At 34.4% G+C, this 26,974-nt stretch overlaps 1 protein-coding gene across 2 annotated transcripts in view; it reads left to right on the plus strand.

Annotated features, from left to right (window-relative positions):
- The window catches only part of LOC129237481 (ADP-ribosylation factor-like protein 5B), a 42,657-nt gene that overhangs the window by 9,518 nt on the left and 6,165 nt on the right, over positions 1-26,974 (plus strand). For both annotated transcript variants that reach the window (XM_054872260.1, XM_054872261.1), the window contains one exon: positions 26,424-26,632. In XM_054872260.1, coding sequence (XP_054728235.1) covers positions 26,424-26,632 — 209 coding nt within the window. The remainder of the gene's footprint in view (positions 1-26,423; positions 26,633-26,974) is intronic.

The raw sequence follows: 26,974 nt of genomic DNA on the forward strand, positions 1-26,974 counted from the left end.
GTCGTCTCATGTCTGATCGTTTATGGATTAACAGCAGCGCTTTGATATTTAGCAACACTTCCCAAAAAAGGCTTACTTATTTCAAATCTACTCAGAAACCCAAATTTCTCAAAGATCTACTTATATTTTCACTAGTCAGATATTTCAAAGTTCGATTTATGTATTCAAAATCTTGCCGTTTGCTAAACTTAGTCCGGATGAAATACAGATTTTTGCTGACTGAACGTCAATACTTTGTGTTCTCTGTCTGTCTTTGGAATAATTTACTGCTACAAATTAAATGTACAAAGAAAATTGCGCCTTAGAAATGAATTGCATCATTACCTTGCCGAATATTGCTGAATGTACTCAAATGATTCCTCGTTCTTTAACTCCAATCGATTCTCACCTCTGCTACTACTACCATTTTTGTATCTTTCTTTAATACAGGACCCGCCATCTATCGTTACGGATTTGAACTAGGTATTATTTGAAGAATGGTAACACTTGGCTGTCGTCTGATTTGACAGAAAATTAATTTTATTCTTCCGCTGAACGAAAATGGTTGTGTATACGCTCATTTGGTTCCAACAAGATGGCGCTACTTGCCACACAGCGAATGCTACGATCAATCTTTTGCGCACTGTCTTCGAAGATCGCATTATCAGCCGAAATTCTGATATCGTTTGGCCGCCTCAGAGCTGCGATTTGACGCCGTTGGATTATTATCTTTGGGGTGCCGTCAAAGACCAGTGTTATGCCAACAAACCAGCAACAATTGATGCACTGAAGACCAACAAACGCGATGTCATAGCTGAAATACAGCCGCATACAATCGAAATGCGTTGAAAAATTAGACCGATCGTATGGGATGGTGCATGGCTAGCCGAGGCCACCATATGAATGAAGTTGTGTTCCATCATTAACCGGAAGGATTGTACTTCAAAATAAAAAAACAGTTTGGAAAAATATTGAGTAGTTTCTTTTTTATAGCATTTTTAATTCCGTAAAGTTATGTGGCGGACCCTTTACCTTCTACAACTTCAACTTTTTTACTACTACTGGTTTTTTTTTAGTTTAATTATATTTTCTAATTTTTCTAATCTAGGATTTAAATACGTAATCTATTCTTAAGGTCAATCATTGTAAAAATAACCTGTGGTTGTATGTTTGACTTAAATAAAGTAAAAAACAAACTCAACTATGAGGCGTCCAATTCACATTGTAAAAATAACTGATAACACGTCACCACTGGGTTATGTGGCAAATTTCGCGTAAACCCATTTGTTCAAGGTCGGCATACTAAATATGTGTAACATCAATCCAAAATTTACGCCACACGATCACTCTCCGCATCGGCTTTTTAAGATATTAATGCGGGTTTTCCGAATCCCAGATGCAATAAATTGTATATAAGTTTGCAATATTTTCGAAATTTCGATTCCGTTCTTTACCACGAGTTAGCACGTACCGGAAAGTCAGGATTTTTAGCGCGAAATAGCTCCCAGTGTAAAAATAACGAATGATTCAAAAGTAAACCATGTATTTAGGTCACCCTGTAAATGAACATGCAATCAACAGTTTAGTAGTGAAGAAACTGGTAGATTTGTTATTTCTAAATTTCATTTGAGACTTGTGATTCATCCGTACTTTGACCTTTTTGAAAAGTGACGAATGCGAAATCACCTGCTCCTGCGAGCGGCAGACGTAAGCCTGGAGAATCCTAGCTATTAGTGCCCAATTGGCGGTATTCTCCGATAGAGTAAAATACCGAGGCATTCATACTGGACTTAAAATTTCTAACTACGATGATAAATGAAGCTAACTAAAATAATAAAGACAGCTTCAAAGACAGCTATTTAATTTTATTGTATTTTATTTCATTTCTCTTCAACTTAATTATTATTTTTTTCTTAATTTTATCTTATTTTTCTATAGTTTACGTTATTCTGTTTAATTGTTTGTTATTTTATATTATATTTTTTTCGTCTTTTTTATTTATTTTTTTTGTTGTTTTTTTTTTTGTTTTATTTAATTTAATTTTTGCATTCCTAATTTTTCTTTTTATTTTATTAACTTTTGATTCTTCTTATATTTCTTAATTATCATCAGGTCAGTCCATAAGTTCGTGCGTTTTTTAAAGGTGGTTTTAAAATTAATAAAAAAGATGTCCAAAGTATTTATTAATCAATAATATATTTTCCTTCATTATTTACAATGTCTTGCCAACGTTTAGGCAAATTTTTAATTCCCTGCTCAAAAAATTGTTTGCCCTTGGAGCCGAAATACGCTTCGATATCCCTTTTTATAGCTTCTTTTGAAGAGTATTTCTTGTTACTCATATGGTACTGAAGTCCACGGAAAAGATGATAATCACAAGGTGCAATATCCGGAGAGTATGGTGGATGCGGCATTAGCTCCCATCCGAGCTCGTTCAGCTTGCCTAATGTTTGCCTTGCGGTATGGGGTCTTGCGTTGTCGTGGTGAAACAAAACTTTGAGTCTATTCAGGTTTGATAGCTGATGGGAATAATAATCAGCAGTTATCGTCTGGCTTGGTTCCAGAAGTTCATAATAAACAATACCGGTCATATCCCACCAAATAGACAGGAGAATCTTCTTGGGGTGAAGGCTGTCTCTAGGGATCGTTTCTGGTGTTTCATCTTTATCTAACCATTGGCGTTTGAGAACAGTATTATTGTAAAGGATCCAGTTTTCATCACCAGTAACGATACGGTTCAAAAAACTTTCATTTCACACATTCACTCTCTGCTGAAGGTTGTCGATGGAAAGTCTATGCGGAAAATGGGTTCCCAGCTTTGAAACCTTTCCCAACTGTACCAGGTACCTGTGAACTGTTCCATGCGATGAATTTAATCTCTGAGCTATCATATCGACTGTCAAATTTGGCTCAGCTTCCACGAGTTGGAGCAAGGCGTCGGAGTTAAAGACTTCAGGACGACCAGCGCGCGGGGCATCCTCCACGTCGCAGTTACTACTTCGGAATTTTGAAAACCACTTTTGCGCAGTCCTTAGACTCACGGCACCCTCTCCGTGAACAATGTTTATTTCTGCAACAGCAGTTGTTGCATTTTTACCACTTTTACTCGTATCAAAAAAATACCAAATATGCCTATTATACGCGTTCGAAGATTCCGTTTTTTTTAACAACACGTGCTTCTATCCGCCATTAAAATCACTTCTTGAATGCACAAAATATCAAAGAAAATATAAATAATTCCGTTATATTCCGCGAATAATTTTTTGTATGCAAGAATCGTACAAAAATGAAGTTATGGGTAAAATACGCGCGAACTTATGGACTGACCTGATATTTCATTCCTTATTTGTGTTATTACTTTTATTACTGATTCAAGTCTACTTATTTTGTGTTTCATTATATTTATTTAACTAAAATTTTTATATTTTTCTTAATTATGTTTCATTGTAGTATATTTAATTTTCTTATTTTTCATTTCATTTTGTTTAATTAATTTTCGACTCTTAATAAATATTATATATGTTTCTTAATTATTTTTCATTTTGATTTTATTTTATGTTTTTCATTTTTACATATTTATTTAATTTTTTTTTTTGTATTCTTCTTATTTTGAGCTTTATCATTCATTTCATTCATTCATTGATTCTATTTATCTATTTTTTATTTTTATTCTATTTCATTTTTGTTTCATTTGAAATTCTTTGTTTTATTTATTTAAATTTTTTGTATTCTTCAGTTTATTTAATTTAATTTTATTAATTACTGATTCTTCTTATATTTTGCATAACTACGTTTTATTTTGGTTTCATTCTACTTTTTTGTCTTTTATTTTTATTTTTATTCTATTTCGTTTTTATTTTATATTCATTTGTTTTACTAAACTTATTTTTTTGTATTTTTCTTAACTTAATTGAATTATTTTTTGTTTAATTTTCTTTATTTTATTTCATTCTACTTTATTAATTTTTGATTTTTATTAGTAATTTTTTATTTTGATTTTATTCTTTTTTATTTTTATATTTATTATATTTTTCGCCATTTTATTTTGTTCTGTTTTATTCTATTGCTCTTCATTTTATATATTTTCTCTTTATTTTATTTCATTCTACTCGATTTATTTTTAGTTTGTGTTATATTTTCTTAAGCTTATTTTATTTTGAAGATGAATTTATTGTTAATTATTATCATTTATTTGTTTTTTATTTTTTATATTTATTCTATTTTTTATCATTTTTATTTTAACTTTTTACTTGTATTCTTATTTTATTTTTATTTCGTTTTGCTTTATATTTCCTTGTTTTATTTCGTTTAATTTTTTACTTTTAATTTGTTACGTTTTTCTTTTATTTTTATTTTATTTCTATTATACTTTTTATTTATTTATTTTCTTTTATTTCACTTTATTTTATTCCATTATATTTTTCTTTGTTTTATATTATTCTATTTAATTTATTTTTTTAACTTTTGTTCTGCTATTCTTTGTTTTATTCTATTTCATTTCAATTTATTCCATTTTATTTTATATGACTTTACCCTACTTTATTTTATTTTCCTCTATTTATTTTGCTTAATTGAATCTAATTTAATTTTATATAACTATCTCCATTTAGCAACTTTTACTTCAATAACACCGAGTTTCTCTTTGATTTATCTAACAACTTTGCGAATTACCGATATGGCAATAAAGTTAAACCTAAAAGCCGCAGCAGCTATGTCACTGTGCCACTAAATTAAGCCCAATTTGTACTTTGATTAGCATATGGCCATAAAGTGGCCTAGTGGTCGCCTTTTGGCGCTTCGCTCCATTTCACATGCAAACAAACATCTACCGAAATGCGCAAGCTAACAGTTCTTTTGCATCTATCATACATATGTTCTTGCGTTTGTATTCTCCTCTTCTATCACCACACTTTCTTTGCCTCAACTACCCACTGTTTTTGCCATTTTTATTGTATTTTATTTATTTTAACAATTGTCAGACGACATCAATGCAACATTTCTAGTGCTGGCTGCGGATTGTGTGAAATGACGCAAATTCCATGCTGATTGTGGTGTTGACAGACATTCCACTTCTCCAAATTGGTACTCGTATCATTGCCTCAAGCAGTTACTTTTGTATATACAAGATTTTTACCGCCCACTTGTCCTTGATTTCGTGTTACCCTAGTTTGTTGGCATTGTGCCTTGGTATCGTTGACCTTTATGCGGTTTCTTTGGTTTGTTACTTATTTTTGTTTGTTTGCCAAAGGTTATTCGATAGCAGATTGTGTGTGTAGGTGTCAATAGCGAGGTTAACGACTCGCTCTTTTAATGCATCAATGTAAATTAACTGATGTTTACAGTTATCAAGGAAGCCCGTCCATATAATTTGAGTCAACATTTCTCTCAACTCATCGTTAAACAAAATTATAATGAAAGGCAGATCAGGTGACGACTATTTTTTTCGCTATTGTATTCAATTTAATTGGGTTGGTTTGTATACAATTTCAGTTTCTGATTCGGGAGTGAGCATTTTAATGTAGGGTCTTAAATTTGTAGAAATTCAGGATAATTTTACAGCAGCAGAACATTTTGTGCAAAATTGAGAATCTGATGTTGTTTGTATTTGAGAATGAGAAATGTTAGAAGAAGTAGGCCACGTGGCTGGGCGATTTCACAACTTTTATGGCTTCTAACAATCAAGTACTGAACTACTTAAACGCTGCGAAGAGAAAGTGAAAGTAGTTGCGTATGCTGAGATGTGATAATTCAAGTAACTGGGTTATTTCCATTTGTTGTGAATAACATCATGGAAAGTGTCCTAAACAAGCTGTGGATTGGAATTCATCTGAATAAGAGAGAATTAATGATTTTTGCGACCAAGATTAAACTTTAATATATCAACACTAAACAGCGATTACCCTGCCAAGCAGATAGGCATTCGAAGCTGAATTGGAAAATTAATATTAAAGAAAGGGTTAAAAAGGAGAGCTTCGTAAGCAACTGTTTCGGAAGACTTGTGGTCCTCAACCGAAAATACTCCATTGGATATAGGCAGCAATAGTTCGCCCAATTCTCATAACGTACTTCCTTCCTACTAATTTCCATATAATGCACATCGCATCGGTGTCCGCTATAAACAACCGAGTAGTGGACTTATGGTGCGATGGTGCGGCACGGTAAGAATTCTTCTTTTAATCGTTACTCTCAGACAGGGCCTGAAACATAGTTCAGAACATATGTACGTTCAGCGGCTCTAATCCTATCGAAATATGACTAGATCCGGGAATTTGACATACATATGTATCAACCTGAGATCAACATTTATACACCGCAGGTTCCAAGATGGGTTGTGAGGCTTGGGCTAGCGTATTCTTCGACGTCCGAGGGGTCTTTCCAACTTGTTGATTTTTTTTATGTAGGTGACGCTCGCCACTGTACGGCCGAGCAGTGCATGCCGCATCACATAAAATAAATTTACCTCAAAATTAATTGTCCATGACAATATTTATAATTAAACGTATTTAAATGTGCAACAACAATGTACATCATGATTTTCCTTATACATATCACAAATACTTCTGTTTCGCCCCGCTCGCTAGACGTCTACAAAGCTTAACAAAAAGAAAAACGCGAAATTTCTTTGTGATAAAAATACTTGAAATGCAAAAAAATACGCAATGCCTTGAATTTGCTTTGAAATGCCTTCGCCCAATTTTAACTTGACTCATCGGCCTTGGGTGGGTTCCTCGGCTTTTTTCTTGGCATGCGTATGTGACACATCAATTGAAGTGAGCCAAAAGAGCAATCACCGCGAGTCTCCTACGTCAAAAACCACTCGCAATACTGAGTCGAAGTGCGTCCAATTCCTAGTGCATAAAAATAGATGTTTTCTATATTCTCTGTAATTTCCAGTTTGTTAGGCTTATTGGAGTCAAGTGCGAAAAATTTAAAAGTTAGAAATCATTTGAAGGAATAGTTCCAAGTTTTCTTTTGAGTATAATTAAAAAATAAAATATTTCGAAATTTGAAAAAAAATTAAAAAAAAATCAAAAATTTCGAAATTTGAAAAGAATTAAATAAATCGAAAATTTAAAAAGAATTAAAAAATACGAAAATTTAAAAAGAATTAAAAAAATTGAAATTTTCGTAATTTGAATAAAATTAAAAAAAAAATAAAAAAAAATCGGAAATTTCGAAACTTGAAAAAAATTAAAACTTTCAAAATTTGAAGAGAAACATTTTAAAAATTAAAAAAAAAAATTTTTTACTAAACAAATTTTATTTTTAATTTTTTATTGGAAACTCCTGAGAAACATTTATTTTATTTATACTCATTTTATATAGACTTGGCTTCCTTTCGCTGAACTCTGCTGAATCGCTGAAGCGGTTACTGGGCGAATAAAGAAGAACAGAAGGTTCAATAATTGTATAATTTGTCATCTTAGTTGGTGTTGTTGTATCAACATATACATTCCGCAAACATGCACGGGGTATGCTGCTGAAGTGACAGTCCTTGGCAATCATCTTAGTGATCCCAATTGATTTCCCCAGACCTGTGATTTGGCACACTTCGACTTGTTATATCCACAACCCCTACAATAAAACACAAACTTTTTGCTGAAAAATCGTGTTAACAGAATTGGCTAGTTCAGGACTAACCGGAGCAGGCAATTGAATGAAGTTATCGTGTAAGAGAGTTTGGATTATAAAAAAAAAGTTTTTAGATTGGTATGCAGTAATTACCACCTGGGGTCAATTATCGTTCTGTGTAAACGTAAAGTGAAAAAAATTTTCGTTTTTACAAAAACTTTTCACTCGTGTCTTTTCATAAAGGATTATTGTGCGACTCTCGTTTGTGCGATGATAAAAGTGTTCCGTTCCTACTGCAGCCATGAAAATTTTGCAAGTGTGTTATCGAAATTTCAAAACAAATGTCAAGCTAGAGCAAAATTAAAAAAAATAGATCGCGAATAATTATTTTGCTTGTTTTGGAGCAAAGAGTTCGTGATGAGCAAAGGTAAACTCTATGTTCTATAATTAATCGGATCTCTTGCTTTTTCTAATATTTAAGGTAAAAGCCACTGAAAAGTATTGATGCGGCATTTTTTTGAAGAAACCTGCCAATAGCGAACCTTTTATATGCCTATACATACATATATACACAAGTGTTAAACGATTGAAGTCAAAAATTTATTTGTTTTTATTTCTTAATGACTTAACAAATTTCTGTGGCGATGACTATGTAGTTTGTTCTTTCCATATTTGATAAATGCTGCAAGTGCGCGATAACCTTTAAACTTTTCGAATCGCGCGCACTTCGATTACTTGTTACTTGCTTTGTGTTTACCCTGTGAGCATCCTTACACGTTTGCTAAATCTCTGTGCTTTACTTTTAATTTTTTCTTTCGTATTTATTTATTTATTATTCCGTTTTCACAATTTTCTAGTGGATTTGTTTTTTGTTATTTTTTTATTAAGTATTACGTTACTCTGCCCATGATCTTTGAGGCATGTGAACTGTTATTTTCGCACAACAGATGCTGCAGTTTTTGCTTTATCATTATTTTCTTCAGCCGTCCGCAAACTGCAAATAAACACCGTAATATACGTACGTCCATATGTGTGGATGCGCTGAATCAGGTGAACAACCTGCATACCGCATAGGCATAGCCTATCGTAACTGTTGCCTGTACTTTTTCATCTTATAATTTTGCTTTTGCTGTTGTCATGTACGAGTACTTCACAAAAGCGTGTGCATGGTCGCGGACACGATTGGTTTCGTGTTACAGATTCCAATACTTTTTATGTTGGTGCACAGCTGCCTTAATTTGTTGTAGCTTAGGTAAAAAAAAATATCAAAGCAGTCACGCGGATGATTTACTGAAAATGTTTTTGTTTTTTATCTGCATTTCGTGTTCTCACATTTTTGTGAACACTTGTCATTGTGTATGTGCACTTGTCAAAGTTGTTTAACAAACTTCACAATATTATATTTTCTATAACTTTTGTAAGTTTTTTTATAAAAATATAGTTCATTATGTAACAAAAACTTATTAATCAAGGTTCTCCAATTTGCACAAAATTTACAATTATCATCAAGATTTTCACGTCTTTAATTAAAATTATTAGAAAGTTACTGGGTGTGCAGATTTACAGCTTTGTTGTTGTTGTTGTTGTTGTTGTTGTATCAACATAAACATTCGCTAAATTTGTTGAATTGACAGTCCTTGGCCTTGACATTGACATAACACATGGGCTGAAAAGTCTCGGGCCTAACAAAGAAAACAAAAATCAGTTTTGTTCAAATTAGCTTTATTCACCAACGTAATTTCCATTAAGAACAACGCAATCATTCCAGCGCGCCGCTCTAACATTTCGATATCACTTTCGTAGAACGATTTATCTTTTGCCTCAGTTTCAGCCATAATCTCTTCAGTCGAGTGTCAGTATGTTTGTGTCATCGGTACAAAAATGAGTTTTAAACAAAGAGCTAATATCAAATTTTGCTTTAAAATCGAAAAAAATGTTTACCGAAACATTTGAATTGATGAAAAAGGTTTATGGCGATGATTATCTATCTCGTGCCAGAGTTCATGGGATGTTTACACGTTTCAGAGATGGTTGTGAGGATATAAATGCCAATGAACATACGGGCCGCCCAAAATCAGTAATCACCGAAAACTCGAAATTGTTCATAAATTTATCAAAAATGAACCGAAATCATCGTTGAAATTCATGGAATCGGAGTTGGATGTCTCCAAAACATCGATTTATCGCATTTTAACTGAATATTTGGGCTTACGAAAGTCCTGTGCATGTTTCATTTGGCACAAATTAACTGAGGACAAAAATTGGTCAGAATTCAACATTCGAAAGACCTCATTAAAGAGGCGATAAAGGGCGGGAACTTCCATTACAACATTCTAATTGGTGATAAAACGTGGTCTTTTCAACATGAACCTGAAACTAAGCGTCAAAGTGCAGAATGGAAGGCCCCAGACGAGCCACCACCCAAAAACTCGCGTTTGGAGAAGTCAAAAATCAAGTCGATGCTCATTTGTTTTTACAATTCCAAGGGGATTGTCCACAAAGAATTCGTGCCAACGGGCCAAACCGTCAATGCAATTTTCTATCTTGGCGTTTTTAAGCGTTTGTTGCATCGCATTCGTCGAATTCGCCTTGAATACCGCGAAGGAGGAAACTGGCGCTTATTGCATGATAGAAATCGAATTTTAACCATCAATCACACACCGTATTCGCCTAATATGGCTCCCTGTGACTTCTACCTATTCGGAAAATTGAATTTGGCCATGAAAAGAAAACGTTTTGCGTTCATAGAGGCCATCCAAAAGGCTTGTACCGATATCGTGAAGGACATTCCTGCCAATGACCTGAAACACTCTTTCGAAAGCTTTTAAATCGCACAAAACAGTGTATCGAGGCCAGAGAAAACTATTTCGAATAAATAAACTCGAAGTTATCAGATCAAAGCTCCTGTCATTTCTATTTTGCTCGGTCTTGTTTATTTTGGACTTTACTTTCTACTTGGTTATAAATTAAGATTTTGTTTTGAATAGAAAAAGGTGAACATCTTCTAAATCTACATGGATTGATTTAGTGTTATTAAGTTTTATACGCAACTTCGTAGTCCATTCAATGATTTTTTAACGCCCTCATAGTGTTTTCGAATGGACTGAGTCTCTTCATCTCCGATTGCAAAAATGTACGTATCGTCAGTGAAGGTACCCTGTATGTTATTTTTAGGTCAGATGTGAAAAGCTCATACGGTATAGGTCCAAGAATACTTCCTTGTGGAACCCCGGTATTCATTGGCTTCAGGCTTGAATAAGTGTCATCGCGCTTCATTCTGAAGTATCTTAGATACGAAGTTAAAATGTCCGAAACTTCTTTTAGAAGCAAGATCTTTAGCTTATGGAGTGGTCCGCCATGCCATACCTTATCGAAGGCCTGAGCAACATCGAGATTCTTTTCGATTGCTTCTTCTATTACGCTTGTGATTCTATGCACTTTATCAATTGTTGAGTGCTTTGATCGAAATCCGAACTGGTTATTAGAAATAAGTTTTCAATAAAAAGCCTCAATCGCTACAGAATTAGTTTTCGAGTAACTTAGGCATTATACTTATAGTAGGTAGAAAGGAGATCGGACAGTATGATGACACTTCGAGAGGAATTTTGCCAGGAGAAACTATATAAAACGATTGCACATTTTTCGATTTCACTCGCAATGTAGAAGGCCTCCTCGAAAACGAGTCGAAATAAAGAACCGCACACTGTGTTTTGTTTAGTCCCTTTATAAAAACTTGCCGCTGTATGATCCCGTCAGCCGTCCAACAGTGCGCATATATACTCTGGAAATATTTTGTATGTACTGTTGTGTATTTGACACAAGTGATTTCGCATTTCTTTCTAACAAAATGCCACTTTAACATACCCTGCTTCTATTACTTACTCAAGTTGCTTACTCAACGCTGTCGTGATGTAAATATTGATCACGTCTAGTGTTGCCGTTTTGCTTAAATTTATGTAAATTCGTCAATATTTTTTTTGCTGATGTTAACGTGTGAAGCGGAAGTTTCATAGTGGGTGGGAAAGTTCTTATATCGCGTGTGAGAAGAACTTACCAAATAATATCACTTATTTGAAGAAACTACGGCCCGGTTTGTATTCATTTAAAAATGTGAGGAAAAAGAAAAAACAGATCAAAATCGAATCGTGCGTTATTCAAGATAATATAAAATTTAAAAAGCTGGCGTCCAATGTTGTAGCACCTCACGATGGTCTTGCTTTTGAATAGCGACGATTAGCCATTCATGCTAATGAATTATTTGCCTGGTTCGTGTTAGGCTTACTTTTCTGTTAATGTACAAAATGTGTATAATAAAGTGACATTTATAAGTTACTTAACAATTATAAGTTAAACAATTAAAAAAAATTCCTAAGTAAATCTTCTCCGAATTGGCAACCCTGTCCACGTCTGACCTTGCAAAGTAAAAGTGGTTTTATATAAATGGGTATTTTTTATATGAATTTTCGTATTTTCGGCCAATCGGACAAACTTTTTTTCTTGTAGGATTTTTTTTATTTCAAACTCATTTATTTATTGTACTGTTTCTGTTTATCATTCGTCGCAAATCAGTAATAACTAATTTTTGATTTTGAGATTTCGCTCTTCGACGAAAACATTATTTGTTGCTCAACGAATGGCAAGAGCTAAATCCGGTTGCATAAGCTCAGCTGCTGTTTTGTCATGATTTTGGCTAAAATCTGGTTAGCTGCAAAATTGTATTATAACAAAAATATCACAAAACGAATTTTTAGTCGATTTTTAAAATACGTAGCTAATATTTTTACGTTGTTTGCAAATTTCAGTAATATTTATATGTATTTGTCGAGTATTCCATTGTTATTGAAGCATTTTTGGATTTTTTATTGTTACGCTTTTAAACCAGTTTCTGTTGCTATTCGCTAGTCTCAAATATTTGTGCATGAATTTATTCATACCGGGTCGCCCAAGCAGTTTAAATGTAAATCTAATAAACGTTATCATCTAATATAATATTTTAAAATTATGTGTATGTAGGAAAATTAGGATAGCTCAAAAAATAATTTTTTTCTTGATGCTACCTTCCCCTTTTTCATTTTATATTTATTTTATTTAAAATTAACGTTATCATACATTTAATCTCTTAAGAAGTCAATATATTTTTTTCTAAATTGGCATACAGTTTATTTATATGTACATTAAAATAATATAATTTTTTATTTTTTATTTTAATCATTTAAAAAAAATCGCGGAGTAAAATGCTTCAAAAAAATGAAAACTTTTTTTTGGGCCGAATTTTCCTACTATTCTTGCTCCGAAAAAATTATTTTTTCGAACAATTTTCGAAAACTTGTAAATTCAAATAGAAAAAAAAATTTCAGGGCGATCGGTCAATAACTTGTCGTGTTATCGTGTACGAAAATTCGAAAAATATAGTTTTGAGATCGAACAGCTGATACCAGGTCAAAACATGGTGCATTCCGCTAAAGATCAGCGGCTGCGATGGTTTGAACACCTACTCAGGATCACAGCAGAATTACGAAAAAGACCTTTAATTCTCTTATAATGGGCAGTAAAAAGCGTGGAAGACCGCCAGGAAGATGGGCAGAGGATGTTAATGCACATTTACGCCTTATAAATGCTAGGAAATGTAAAGGAAGCACTGGCTCACCTCCAGCTGTACTGTAATTGCTATTATGATGATAAATAAAGCATAAATCATATTTTTCTCGGCATTTGTTTATTTTTAAGGTTCAAATTTACAGAGAAGGGCAGTTTTCCTCATCAGAACTCCATAGTAGTTTTCAAAGTACTGGCGGCACTGGTACAAATAAAACAAATTTAGGGAGTAGCATCAGCAAAAAAAAGTTTTTTTGGTACATTGTAATGCGTATATGTATATGTAATGAGTGTATGTATGTTCAGTATGCCTTTCTGAATCATTTATTCGTTTGTGATAGGTTGAGTTGTGGGGAGTACGCCCGCGACGGTTTACAAGTCGGTGCGCTTGGTTGCGCTGGAGGCGAAATATTTGTAAAAGTTGTAGTTTCAGACCCATTTCTCTTATATTTAGAATATATAATATATTTTTATAGTGAATAAATGGGCGGAAATATACTTATAAAATAAGCTCGCTAGGTGTAATTGGGGTCGAAACATTTCTTAGAATCTGCGAAGAGTTCCATTTGGCACATAAGCAAAACATGAGTATGAGTTATGTAAAGACCATTAATTTATAGTACTATAGTCAGTACCCCATTATATCCAGATGCAAGTATGATATTTAAAAAAAGATATGCTTCGGAAGCATAAAAAATATTCCGTTCGGTGTTACGAGTTTCTGCGTATTTATGTGGCTAAATAGGTTAACTTCGCGGTAGCACATCCTGACAATCCAATTTTCCAACTATTGCTGATTGTTTTCACAACTCTTCCAAGAACCGTTCAGATGATCGACTATTTGATGACCTGTATGGCAGGATGCGTCTTGCTGAAAAGAAAGATCGTCCAAGTCCGTAGCTTCAATTTAATTCTAGAATAAATCGACAATCAGGGTTCTGTACCCGAAATGGTATTTCTAGCAGCATTTTCTGAAAGTTACTCTTTTCGGTTGCATTGGCTTCTCGACAAATCCGTCTAAATTTTCCGTTCATATCGATGTGGCAATTTAATCTCTTAACATAGTAGCTATATCTGAAAATATAATTTTTCGGTAAAAATTCTCATCTTCAACCCCCCAACTTTTGAAAAATATTTTTAATGTTTCCCTTTTTTTCAAGAAAAGAGCTGACGCACCAGTAAGGTTATTTTAGTTCCCCAAGTCGCTAGATGGACCAACTTGAATATTTCTCAACACTGCTAAAACGTAAAACGGCTCATTTCATGCCTGGGGGTTTGGATACTGATGGGCAGTCAAAATATTGAGTTCTAAAATGTTAATGTTAAAGGGGAAGCATATACAGTCAGCGTCAAAATAAAGTTTACACCACACACTGTAAAATTTTGACTATTATTTATTTATTTATTTTTAATTTTTCAATGTAACTGAAACTACAAGAAAATGGTTTAATGCCAAGTTTCACTAATTATAAAAAACATGCAAACTTCTCATAAAAATTTCAAACTTTTTAATCGGAAGTTTTTTATAACCCCTTATATTTTAGTAATCCAAAACAAAAACTTCAAGTGGTTCCAAATGCAATACAATTTTTAATAATTTTATTCCCGGATTTGCGTCGTCGTATGGAGAAAATGCGCAACACCTCAGCGAAAAGAAATTTTAAATAATCACGCGAATTTTTCAGCACTTAAAACTTGCCCTTTGTCATACAAAAATTCAATGAGCTACAAAATTGCATACCCAGAATTTTAGAATTTTTCTGAAAAGTTTGACTAAAAAGTATAACATTTTGATGAAAATTTTGCCATTTTTTATAAATTTTGCAAAAAGGTTGAAACTTTGCATTATATGGTTTTTATTGTTGTATGAATTATATAAAAAAACATAAAAATAATAAATACAAAACTCAAAAAATGTGGTGTACACTTTAATTTGACACTGACTGTATTTTAAGGGGGAACACCACTGCGAACGCGTGAAAATTAAGTGATTTTCATAATTTTTTTTTTTATAAGTAGGGATGATTATTTGAGGACCGGACAAATTATAATTTATTCAACATATATTCAACTATTATATATTGACTCAAATTTCTATAACAAAACATTAAAAATTACAATTGTTATTAATATGAATGCGATGACGTCATAAAAAACTGATGCACCCTGGTGGCCACGATACAGCGGTGAAAAATTATCTGAAAGCAAAAAACCACAAAAATTCTTAATCTATACATCAATGGCTAACGTCGTACGTGGCGGTTTATTTTTTTTTTTTTCTTTATTTTTTTTTTTTTTGTTTTTTTTGTTTTTTTTTTTTTTAGGTTTTTACCCTTTTCTTGTTCTCGAAAGGCTTGGAAAAATTTAAATTTTTGAAATTTTTAAAAACGGCTATGTATGTCTGTAGCCAATACATGTACAAAAATTTAAAAAAGAAAAAAATTTAAATCGACTCATAAGTCTTCGAGAAATCGAGGCCATCGTGTTCAGAAAAGTCGTTTTGAGAAAATCGCCTATTGGATATTCGGAAACGGAGGTTAGTCTCAACTATATTTTAATAAAAAAAAATTTTATTTAAATCAAAACAAGTACATAAATAAGCAACCAAAACTTGTCATTACTTTATTTTGTCCTGGTCAGTACTTACATAACTCAAAGAGATAACTGCAATTAAACCACCCTGTACATACATTTGAATATATTTCGTACACCGTACTGACTTGTACACCTCCACTTATTTCGTCAGTGATTTTTGTGATGGCTTTTTAAAAGTCAAGAAGCTTGTCCACTTGTGTGCTTTAGCTAAATATTTAATGCCACACATACACAAAACATTCTCTCCCTAAACGTGTGTAAACAAAAACAATAAAACGTTCGAAATACTAACAAGTGTGATCGATCCGAAGCAAAGCTTAGGAAGTATTGAACTTAAAAATTAATATACAAAAAAAAAAAATGTTATCAAATGCCAAAATTTTAAAGCGAATAAGTGAAACCAGTAGAATAAATTAATTAGCTGTAGCTAATATTCACGTTATCTGACAAAATATTTGTTTTTATTTTTATGAGATAATTTTTTTTTGTATTTAAGCCTCTTCACTCTCATAATCTCATTATTATATTGTCAATTGAATTTACTGTAAACATTTTTACACGCGTTCGACATGAACTATCACTTATTAGCAATATAGCTGATTGTTGATTTATTCAATGTATGAGTATATATGCGCATGTGTGTATATATACATATGTATTTGTAATATGCTTGCTAGCGCTTCATTTGTTGACTTGGCTGTTATTAGAAAGCTAAATTTCAAATTTATATTTTTTTGCTTTAAAAATTCATTTACAATCTAAAGAATATCTTTCCAATGTTTTAAGCTTAATAGAAAGTCTAAAAAAGTCCCTATAAAGTCAGTGAAGTGATGAGGGTCGAACGAAAGATGAGTAAGAGCGAAAACATTAATTGCGTTTTTCTCGTAATACGTTTTTTTCCACGCTGTCGAATGTAACTAAAAAAGTAATCAAGATATCAACAATAATATCAATATTACAGGGATATTCTTTAACATATGAGAATGGGATTTGCACGTAGCTAAAATTGTATATTAATTATGACTAAAAATATTTTTTTGATTAATTGTTTATAAACAACAAAGTGTAATTTTTTTCTTTTTCACTTCAAATTTTCATTTTTTTTTCGTTAAAAATAGATGCATAAGTGTAAAGCGGAAAACTTATTTTATGACAAAGTTTTTGTCTACTTGATATAATTTAATTAAAAAGGCTGCATATTCCACGGCGCAAAATAAAGGAGCCACGTTTGAGCAGCTATAACGCCGCCACTTTTTTTTAATTTTTTATTTGAAATAAATTTTTATAAATTCATTTAAGCATGAATATTTATATGCAATTTATTTTAAGATAATAAATACTCGCAGTTTTTTCGCAAAAAATTATTGAAAAACTCGTTGTCTGGAGGAGCTTGCCCCCTTATACAATAAAAGTTTTAAAATCGAAATGATATTCATTTATTACACATATGTATATATATATTTATATTATATTATTACATTATGCATTTATTTTATATTATTACATTTGCACACTTATGAAGTTTTTGCTTTGAATTTTAGCGCTCATCTAAAAACTCAGTGTAATATTCCGAAAATAGCGAATAAATGGTACTCATATTTAGTCTCGTTCATTCAGATTCTAAAATGAATTAGCGCTTTTTTGTTCCTAAATGTTCATATATTATTTCCAGGATTCTTTTTATAACAGTGTGTGACAACATTTTTTGGGGTGTGAGTAATTCCCTTGCAGAATGATGGCTAAAACCTTAAAAACATTTTTTTGTGTTCAAATCAAGTTTTCAGATTTGTGACCACGGTTGATTCGAAAAAGAGAAATAACGTTTAAAATATAACTAAACTAAACAAGGGCATTTCAAAAGATGCGTCTAGATGTTATTTTAAAATATGTTGTAGAAATTTAGATTCTTTGAGGTTTCTCTATTTTTATTCAAAAAGGCTCTTAACAATTAAATATATGTGAAAAATAATATCATTTAAATATCCACCATGAACACATCTAGAAGAAACATCCACCATACAGTCGATTCATGAATGGCTCATTGTTGTTGAGATGTTGTATGGTTACACTTTTGTTCAGGAAACAATGATTTTTAAATGATTTGTTCGATTCAAGTATGTCAAAAAGTCAGTGGAAGATGCTAAGCGCTCAGATCGGCCATTTGAAACGTTGTCCTTAGACAACAGTTGAATGGTGGAAAAGTCAAAACATCTGTTCTGGAAGACGCATATTTTAAATAGTAAGACATCGCAGAAATTATTAGAGTATCATCTACGACCATTTTGAAAATCCTCCATGACTATCTTGGTTCGAACAAGAAGGTATCATACTACTGCAGAAGTAATAGAGAGATTTTCCATTGGTTTAGCGGACCAGGGATGTGTTTACGAACTACGTTGTTACTAACCCTATTTTGGGCACCCGAGTCTGGTCAGACTTTTCTATTATATTATCCGAAAATTTAATTTTCTATCGATTTAAGGATATAACCTTTTAAAAAGAATCCTTGAACAGGACGAAAAAAGGCCAGACCCGCATCCCCCACCGAAGGTCCAACGGAGGGCTAAAAATGGAGCCGGTGGTCATCTCTACTAACAGCACTAGCTAAGAAGTACAAGATTTCACAATTGGCGGGAAATGTAGTGACTACTGGGGTTTAGGGTACTGAAGATATTTTGTTGGCCAATGTCAGTATACAGGAAATGCCATATTACACTAAAAATAGTTATTAGGTGCGCAACTAAGTCAATAGATGGCGCCAGCAGTGTGTGCTAGTCGATTATAACATAACCTAAACGACATAAACCAAGCTTAGACATATGGTAAAGAAACTGCTTCGACACATTCGTGATTTTGTTTTTGGTATCATATACTTTTGGTTTTGTGAAACTGTCTGATTTTGTGCCGAATAATCGCACTGAATTGGAGGCATCGCTCAATGAGGATCCGTGTATATTCACGCTGCGTAGGTTATGCTATGTATTTGGTGGGACCAAGTTGGTGTTATTTATTATAAACTGTTAAAACCAAGCGAAACCATCACTGGGAGCAGTATCGACTTCAATTAATGCGATTGAGTCGAGCACTGCGCGAGAAGCGGCCGCAATACGCGGAGAGGCATGGAAAAGTGATTCTACAGCATGACAGCGTCGATCTCACATTGCTAAAACCGTTAAAACTTACCTGGAAACACTGAAATGGGAAATCGTACCCCACCCGCCATATTCTCCAGATATTGCGCTGTCCGATTATCACCTGTTCCGATCGATGGTACATGCTCTAGTTGACCAGCAGTTCCATTCATATGAAGACATCAAAAAATGGTTTGATTCGTGGATAGCCTCAAAAGATGAACAGTATTACCGCGACGGTATACAAGATCTACCAGAAAGATGGGAAAAAGTAGTAGCCAGCGATGGGCAATACTTTCAATGATTCACTTTTAACCATTTTTTCAGAATAAAGTTGTATTTTCTTCAGATTACTGAAGCTATTTTCAAAAATGGGAAAACAAATTTTTTTGATGATGGTGAAGTGAAGTCAGTTTTTTGTGCGTGCCTCTTTTGAAGCCTCTGCAAAGCATATTTTTTATGGTATAAATAAATTTTATGAAAGCTCTCATAGTTGTATTAGAAAAAAAAACTAATTACATCTGATTTAACTCCATTCATCCCGCGAACTTTTCTGATCCACCCTCGTATATTCGTAGCTCATTATACTTGTTTAGCGCTGATGCATAGCAGCTTCTAAAAATTTCCTCGCTTAGGCGAATATGTCTTGTTTGCTCCTTACACTCAATGTGGTAGCAATTAGTATTAAGTGCCCTGATCTTACGAAATGTGGAACACGCGTAAGTGGGCGTGAAAGGGCCAGATGCAGAGGGGGCAAATATGCTCGTAATTTTATTACTCCAAGCTATTTTTATTATAAATTGTCTGCGGCGACTGACTTCATGTTACATCTTTTTTGACAATGGCATTGAGGCTGAGTGGTTTTTGAATAGCAACTTGCTTCAAATGGCATTGCTCAATTTGCTTTTATTTTCATGTCGGAATGCCGCTTTCATTCATTCAGTTCATTGACTGTGACAATGATTGCCAACTTTTTTTCAAATAGTATTTTTTTCATTACTTTTGTAATTACATATGTACATTTCTACATGCATCATGGCAGGCAGGCAGTTACTGTCGTTGTCATCGCCAATTTTATGTTGTCAGTTACAAAATTGGTAATCTAATTCATCTACACACATATGCATGAGCTTGTTTGTATTTGTATTTGTGTCCTAATTTAACGCTACGTGTGCACGCACATGTCACATCGGATCGTCCGGCTATAGTGAGTATGAATTAATATTGGGTGCCTCATTAAGATCGACTGTTTTGGTTTAATGCCATTTCGTACACCACTTTTGCTTGTGAGGCTAAGTCACGCACAATTACACGCGCGTGCCAGTAATAGAAATGTAAATATTTCTAGATACAGGTATAAGATATGAAAGATCCAGCGGCTTCATTGGCTGGGTCATGTCGTCCTAATAGTAACGAAAGCTCCGGCTCTGAAAGTATTCGACGCCGTAACAGCTGGGGGTAGCAAAGGAAGAGGAAGTCCTCCTCTGCTTGGAAAGAAAGGTGGAAAAGAACTTGGCTTCACGTGGTGGGTCCAACTGGCGCTGGTTAGCACGAGAAAAAAACGACTGGCGCGTAATTAAGAAAAGAAGAAGAAATATTTCAATACTGCAATTGTGAGAGTTACTTGTGACTCTTTTTTATAGTAAAAACAACAACGCTTTTCTAATAAAAACTGCGTTTATCCGCTTAAATTGCCAAAATAACGATTGCTTGAAAATAAACCATTATGTGGAACACCCTTTATACATAACCTTCATATCTACCCTCTTTTCTTATAGTAAAAACAACAACACTTTTCTAATAAAAACTGCGTTTATCGGCTTAATTGTCAAAATAACGTATACATAACCTTCATATCCACCCTCTTTTTTATAGTGAAAACAACAACACTTTTCTACTAAAAACTGTGTTTATCTGCTTAAATTTAAAATTTAGCTGTCCTAATGAGACACCCTATAATAATAAGAAATTATAAGCCGAGTTTCTTGCCAAATATGTGCTTTTCATCTTGTTTGGGTTACTAAAAATGTTGTCGTAACTCGCCAATAGATATTTGTGAGAAGATCTTCTTATGAGTTCACTCGGAACCGGGATCGATCCTATGATGTTTGGTTTGCGGTACAATCTTTATACAACTTATGAGCTCCTTCAACTACAGTGGCCCTCTGCTAAAATATGTACGCAAATACATTCAGATCGCATCGTGTCACAATTACTGCAACGCACACACATATACAAACAACTCTAATTAAGTATTATTGAAACCACAAAAATGTGTAGCATCCCAACTTTAATGGCTATGAGCATTGCCTAGTAAGCGTTGGGGTAGAGGTTACTGCTCCCTTTGGCAACTTTGTGCTTAGGTTAATTTATTCAAAGCGTTAATTGTTGCCGCCATGCCAGATAGTAAATGTATGCACGTTCCTTTACTCTTTGCCTGCATATTTATTCGCATTGGCACTTGTCAATGTTTTTCGACTTGTGTCAGTTTGTCTTACATGCACACATACTGGCACTCTCAATTCCCATCTGCACTGTTTCAATAAAACGCACTTTTACACCCATCAGGCCCAACAGTTGCACAGTGGTTCCACTTGTATGGAACAACGGCCAAAAATAGGTTTCTCTGAAACTTTCTAAATGAGTTTCCTCAATAAAACTTAGTACACTTGCTACTCTTTCTCTAAGATTGGTTGGTAATGAAAATGGGTAAAATCGGATCGGAACTAACGGTACTTTTGCAACAAGCTAAAACCGCAATATTTAATTAACTTCTGGCGCCAAAGTGCTGAAAACTTATGTGTAGAGTGAATTATAAGCAAACAATTTATTTCTTTTCATAAATTTTGGAAAATAGGCTACACCCATTTATGATGAAATATAATGGCTCACCGTATTTTTAAACCCAATAGTGAGATTAAAAGAAAACAAAACATATTTTTGGCAAAATGCCACTTTTTTTGTTTTTTGCGGTTCGATAGGAAAAACATAATTTTATGGTTTGAAATCCACTTTATTATTCAGTATAGTTCCCTTGAACATCAATACACTTTTCCCAACAAGATTTCATTTTATGAACTCCATCCCTGAAAGTGAGAGGAAGAGCTGCCAAATACGCTTCCAAAGCTGTTATGACCTCATCATTTGATGAAAAACGCTTTCCGCAAACGCATGAATTTTTTTGGTCTGGAAACAGATGTAAGTCGCTAGGGGCCAAATCTGGTGAATATGGTGGATGCTCCAACAATTCGAAGTTTAATTCGTGGATTTTAGCCATTGTCCAAATGCTCTAGTGACACGGTGTACTAACCTGATGAAAAAGAATTTTTTTCATTTGAAAACTGGGCCTCTTTTCACAAATTTTTGCTTTCATCTGATTACAATAATATTCAAAGGTTACAATATTATTCAGAATTTATTATTGTACCAGTTAGCAAGTAATCCACAAACAAAATTCCTTTCGCATCCCAAAAAACTGATGCTCACACCTTCTTGGCCGATTTCTGGACACGAACTCGTTTCGGAGCCGAAAAACCAGGTTCGCATCACTCTTTAGCCTCTTACTGGGTTGCCCACATTCGACGGACCCATGTGTTTTTTTTAAATCAAAGAAAAACACAATTTGTTAGATGTTGACTATAATAATTATTTTATTTGGTTCAAGTAGATTTGTTGACATCACTTTTTGAATATGATATCTCTCAAATGGCCGCCTTGAGTCTGTACGGCGTATTGTGCCCGTTTCCATAGTTTTAGGTAACATTTCGGCTGGAATAGCGGCTATTTCTTCACGGATGTTGTTCTTGAGCTCTTCTATGGCCTTTGGCTTGTTAATATAAACCTTTGATTTTAAATATCCCCACAAGAAGTCAGGTGGTGTTAAATCGGGCTAACGCGGTGGCCAGTCAAAATCGCCATTTTTCGACAACAAACGACGAGGAAACAATTTCTTCAAAAAATCGATTGTGGTGCGAGCTGTGTGTGGGGGGCGCCGTTTGTTGAAACCAGAACTGCCTCATACGCTTTCGACGAATAATTGACATCACAAAAGTGGTTATCATATCGCGATAACGCTCCTGATTGACCGTAACAGCTTGACCATCTTCATTTTCGAAGAAAAACGGCCCAATAATCGTTTTGGCACTAACGCCGCACCAAACAGTGACTTTTTCGTCGTAAAGAGATACCTCTTGAATTTCGTGAGGATTTTCAGTGTCGGAAATACGGCAAATTTGCTTGTTTACCGTCCCATTCAATAAGAAATGAGCCTCATCGGACATGATGATTTTGTTCCAAAATTGCTCGTCGTCTTCAGCCTTTTCGTTGACACTTTTTGGACCCATTTCAATCGAGGCTTGTCCGCAGGCAACAATCTTTGCGTCAATTGAATCTTTTACGGGAGTAAATGCAAATCAATGCGGATAATTCGTTGTAAAGTGGCCCGAGCAATGCCCAACTGCTGAGAACGGCGATTTTGGGATGTTCTTGGCGACGTCTCAACACTGGCCCCTACAAGAGCAATATTCTCTTGCAAATCAATGCAGATAATTCGTTGTAAAGTGGTCCGAGCAATGCCCAACTGCTGAGAACGGCGATTTTGGGATGTTCTTGGCGACGTCTCAACACTGGCCCCTACAAGAACAATATTCTCATCCGATCGCCTTGGTCGGTTTTGATTTGGCCTCTTTGGATTAGAAAGAGCATCACCAGTCGGAAACCTTTCGTACAAACGTTTAATGGTGTTCTTAGAAGGCGCACTTTTCACATTATTTAATTTGTTATACGCACGTTGAGTTTTCACAATTGACTTCTTTTGTTGAATGTAAATTTCAACAATTTGGGAGCGCTCGCGTGGCGTGTACTGTTCCATGGTAAAAATCTGCTTGGACTGACGCTTCCAACGCGGTATGTCATTAAGCGATATATTGCTTACACTAACCAATGAGATGCCTAGGGCTTCTACTAAATCTCTTTCAGTCACTCGACGATTTTCCAATATCCGTTATTTTTTCTACGATTTCCGGTTTGTACCTATTTTTCGACGTCCTTGAAATTTAAATTCAGCAACCCATTTTTCTACTGTACTAATTTATAACAAAAAGTTCTTATATAATATACATTCAACAGTCGTTCGTAAATTTCCTTTGCTTTTAAACCTTCCAAAAATAAAAAATCAATCAGTGCACGATACTTGACTTTTTCCATTGTAGAAAATATTGTGACACGTCGGTACTAAATGGCTTGCAATCAAAGAATGGATTGACAGATTGAAAAGAAACTTTACATACTTTATATGAAGAGTGCGGCAACTTAACAAAAAATATAGGCTAATAGTAACGTCCCCTCTTATCGAACCGCAAAACTTATTGAACAACCTACAGTTGTTTAGCACAAAAATTATAACACAATCTAGGAAGCCAAGTCACAGGCAAACTGATGCAGTCCTAAAAACATGGCTAATAACTATTATACATATAATATAAAAACTTTAAGTTGTAGTAAATTAATATTTTGTAGAGTATCCTCTTATGCCAATAACAGCTTGAAGCCCCTTAGTATATTCAGAAGAAATTTTTGGCCATTCCTCTTTTATCGCCTTTTTTGAGGTAAGATTGGTTTCTAATTTCGTTGGTGTTTGAACAATAAGCGGGCAACTTTAAATGAGCTTTTATTAGAATATCGACGCGAAGCATAAATTGTCCCGGATGTTTAATTTTGCGGCACTTTGTAGCAAATTTTCCTTTGAGGCATGGAAGTATTTATGCCCTCTGATCTAAAAACTCACGGCTTTAGGGAATAGTGCCGGGTTTTAATTTAATCATTTCAGCGATTTTTGGTTGGCTTTTGTCATCTTCGTAGTGATTTAATACTATTTCACACGCCAGATATTTTCTAAATATCCCATGCCCGGAAAAAAATTTGGTTAGGTGGTAGTTTTTACCTCCATGAGTCCCTTTCTAGCCACGTCGTAAGAATAAGTATTAACTCGTGCGCCCTTCTACCCTTAGGTGACCTGTTCCACCGGTCCTGCCTGTGGGCGATCGAACGACGCCTTTCTTCTGCTAAAATTTCTTTACGCCTTGGTCTACCGGCGTGTTCGGATAGCTTTATATATACTGACTTCATTTCTTTTGCCAGAATGTCTGCCCGGATTAGTCCTGCAATGACGAAAGATGCGTCATAGAAATTGTATGCACATAGTTCGCAAGGCGCTTAGCCGATAGACGGCTATTAGTTTTTTTGTGTAGCTATTTATGTTCAATGCGTCAACCCAGATTGGTATAAAAGGACCGAGCTGACAACTCTACTATATAATTTTCTTTTGTTTCTTCTTTTCTTTCTTTGTCTCTTTTCTTTTTTCTAGGTGCGTCAACGACTATTAATCATAGCCCCATTTATTAGTTGCAGTCCCAATATTTACCTTCATCAATTTTAATGCCTTCCTGCTACTTAGTTTTGCCACATCAGTTTCCTGGTTTAGGAACATCAACCAAGCTTTGATCCTACCTACTGATTCGCTGGCGATTCTCTCAATATCTTGGATGTGTTTTGCCACTACTACCACCGCGATATTATCCGTGAATCCAGTGACATTGGTTCTAGGAGTTATATACAGTCTTAGAATACCGGCATACATAAGGTTTCATAGTAGTGGGCCTAAAACTGATCCTTGGGGGCCCTGCTGTTTCATTGAACTCCTCAATGCCTTTGTCAGTTCTAAACCTCAGTTGAAGGTCCAAAAAATAGCTCCCAATTAGTCAGATAATATTTGTAACTAGGGCCCTTTCTTTTATCAGAGCTTCTAGTACACGCTAGCAGGTAGTAGACCAGCATTGCTGTTGGGCCCACTGAAAAACTCTTTCCAACTTTTTGAAATCCAACAAAACCCAACTCAGCGTTCTTATATTTTCCAGCTACGGACTTCAAGGTTCTTGATATTAATTCCATTTTTTTTTTTATTTTTCTATTGGCTGATGTTTGAGGCAGCAACCCAAAAGAAAACTGCGATAGAAACGTTATATAAAAATGTTCTACATTCGTTAAATCTTGTACAAAGTTTGAATTTTTAAATTAGAAGTGTCATTTTTGTTGTAGTATGAATTATATTTTTATTAAAAAATAAAAGAAATTACAATAAATAAATAATCAAACCTTGGCAAAATGTTGCACTACCATTATTGCATACACGGGTGTATGTATATATTTATGTATGTTAATGTATTTTAGTAGTAGACTCATAAACGAAATGAAATAAGCTATTGTAAATTTTCTGTATGAAAATGGTTTGAGATAGTCATCATACATTCGTTACACACAAAAGTTATTTACCTATTGTTGATAACTGCCTAGCAACAACAATTTCACTCACTGCACAATTAGCAACAGAGAAGCACTCCTCCTTATCACTACGAAAGCAAAACAAAGTGATACGAGTAAAGTATGCTTTCAAGTGGCGAGCACCACCTGAAGGAAACATCTGAAAATCGAAATATTCCACTTGTGTAATAAAAAATTAAAGCAATCTCCATTTTTCTCTTTGTCCATCCGCAGAGCACAAATTAGTAATGGTTGGTTTGGATAATGCGGGCAAAACTACAATACTCTATCAATTCCTTATGAATGAAGTCGTGCACACCAGCCCAACGATTGGTTCGAACGTGGAGGAGGTGGTGTGGCGGAATATACACTTTCTGGTGTGGGATTTGGGTGGGCAGCAGAGTTTACGCGCCGCCTGGAGCACCTACTATACGAATACAGAGGTATGTACAGACACACACATACATACACATATTATTATTTATTATATTTAACTGCAGTTGCGGGCATGAGAGTCGGTAGAAGTAGTAAGTAAGCTTGCATTTGAAGAGTTATAGGTGCAAGAGTACTCGGTTAGTCCGGGAGCCAGGGGTCATTTTGACCTCATCATTTCATGCCGACTGATTTTAATACTGAAGGCAAACGCCTTCCAATGGATGACGAAACCAACCGTCAGCTGGTCCAGTAGCGGTAGGTACGTGCGTGTGATGCTGCGGCACTTGCGCTAGACTACCTAGGCCACAAATGCAAATTACATATACGAAATTTGCAAATTTCTAACCTCA

Source organism: Anastrepha obliqua, chromosome 2, assembly GCF_027943255.1.
Source record: "Anastrepha obliqua isolate idAnaObli1 chromosome 2, idAnaObli1_1.0, whole genome shotgun sequence".
Classification (NCBI taxonomy): domain Eukaryota; kingdom Metazoa; phylum Arthropoda; class Insecta; order Diptera; family Tephritidae; genus Anastrepha; species Anastrepha obliqua.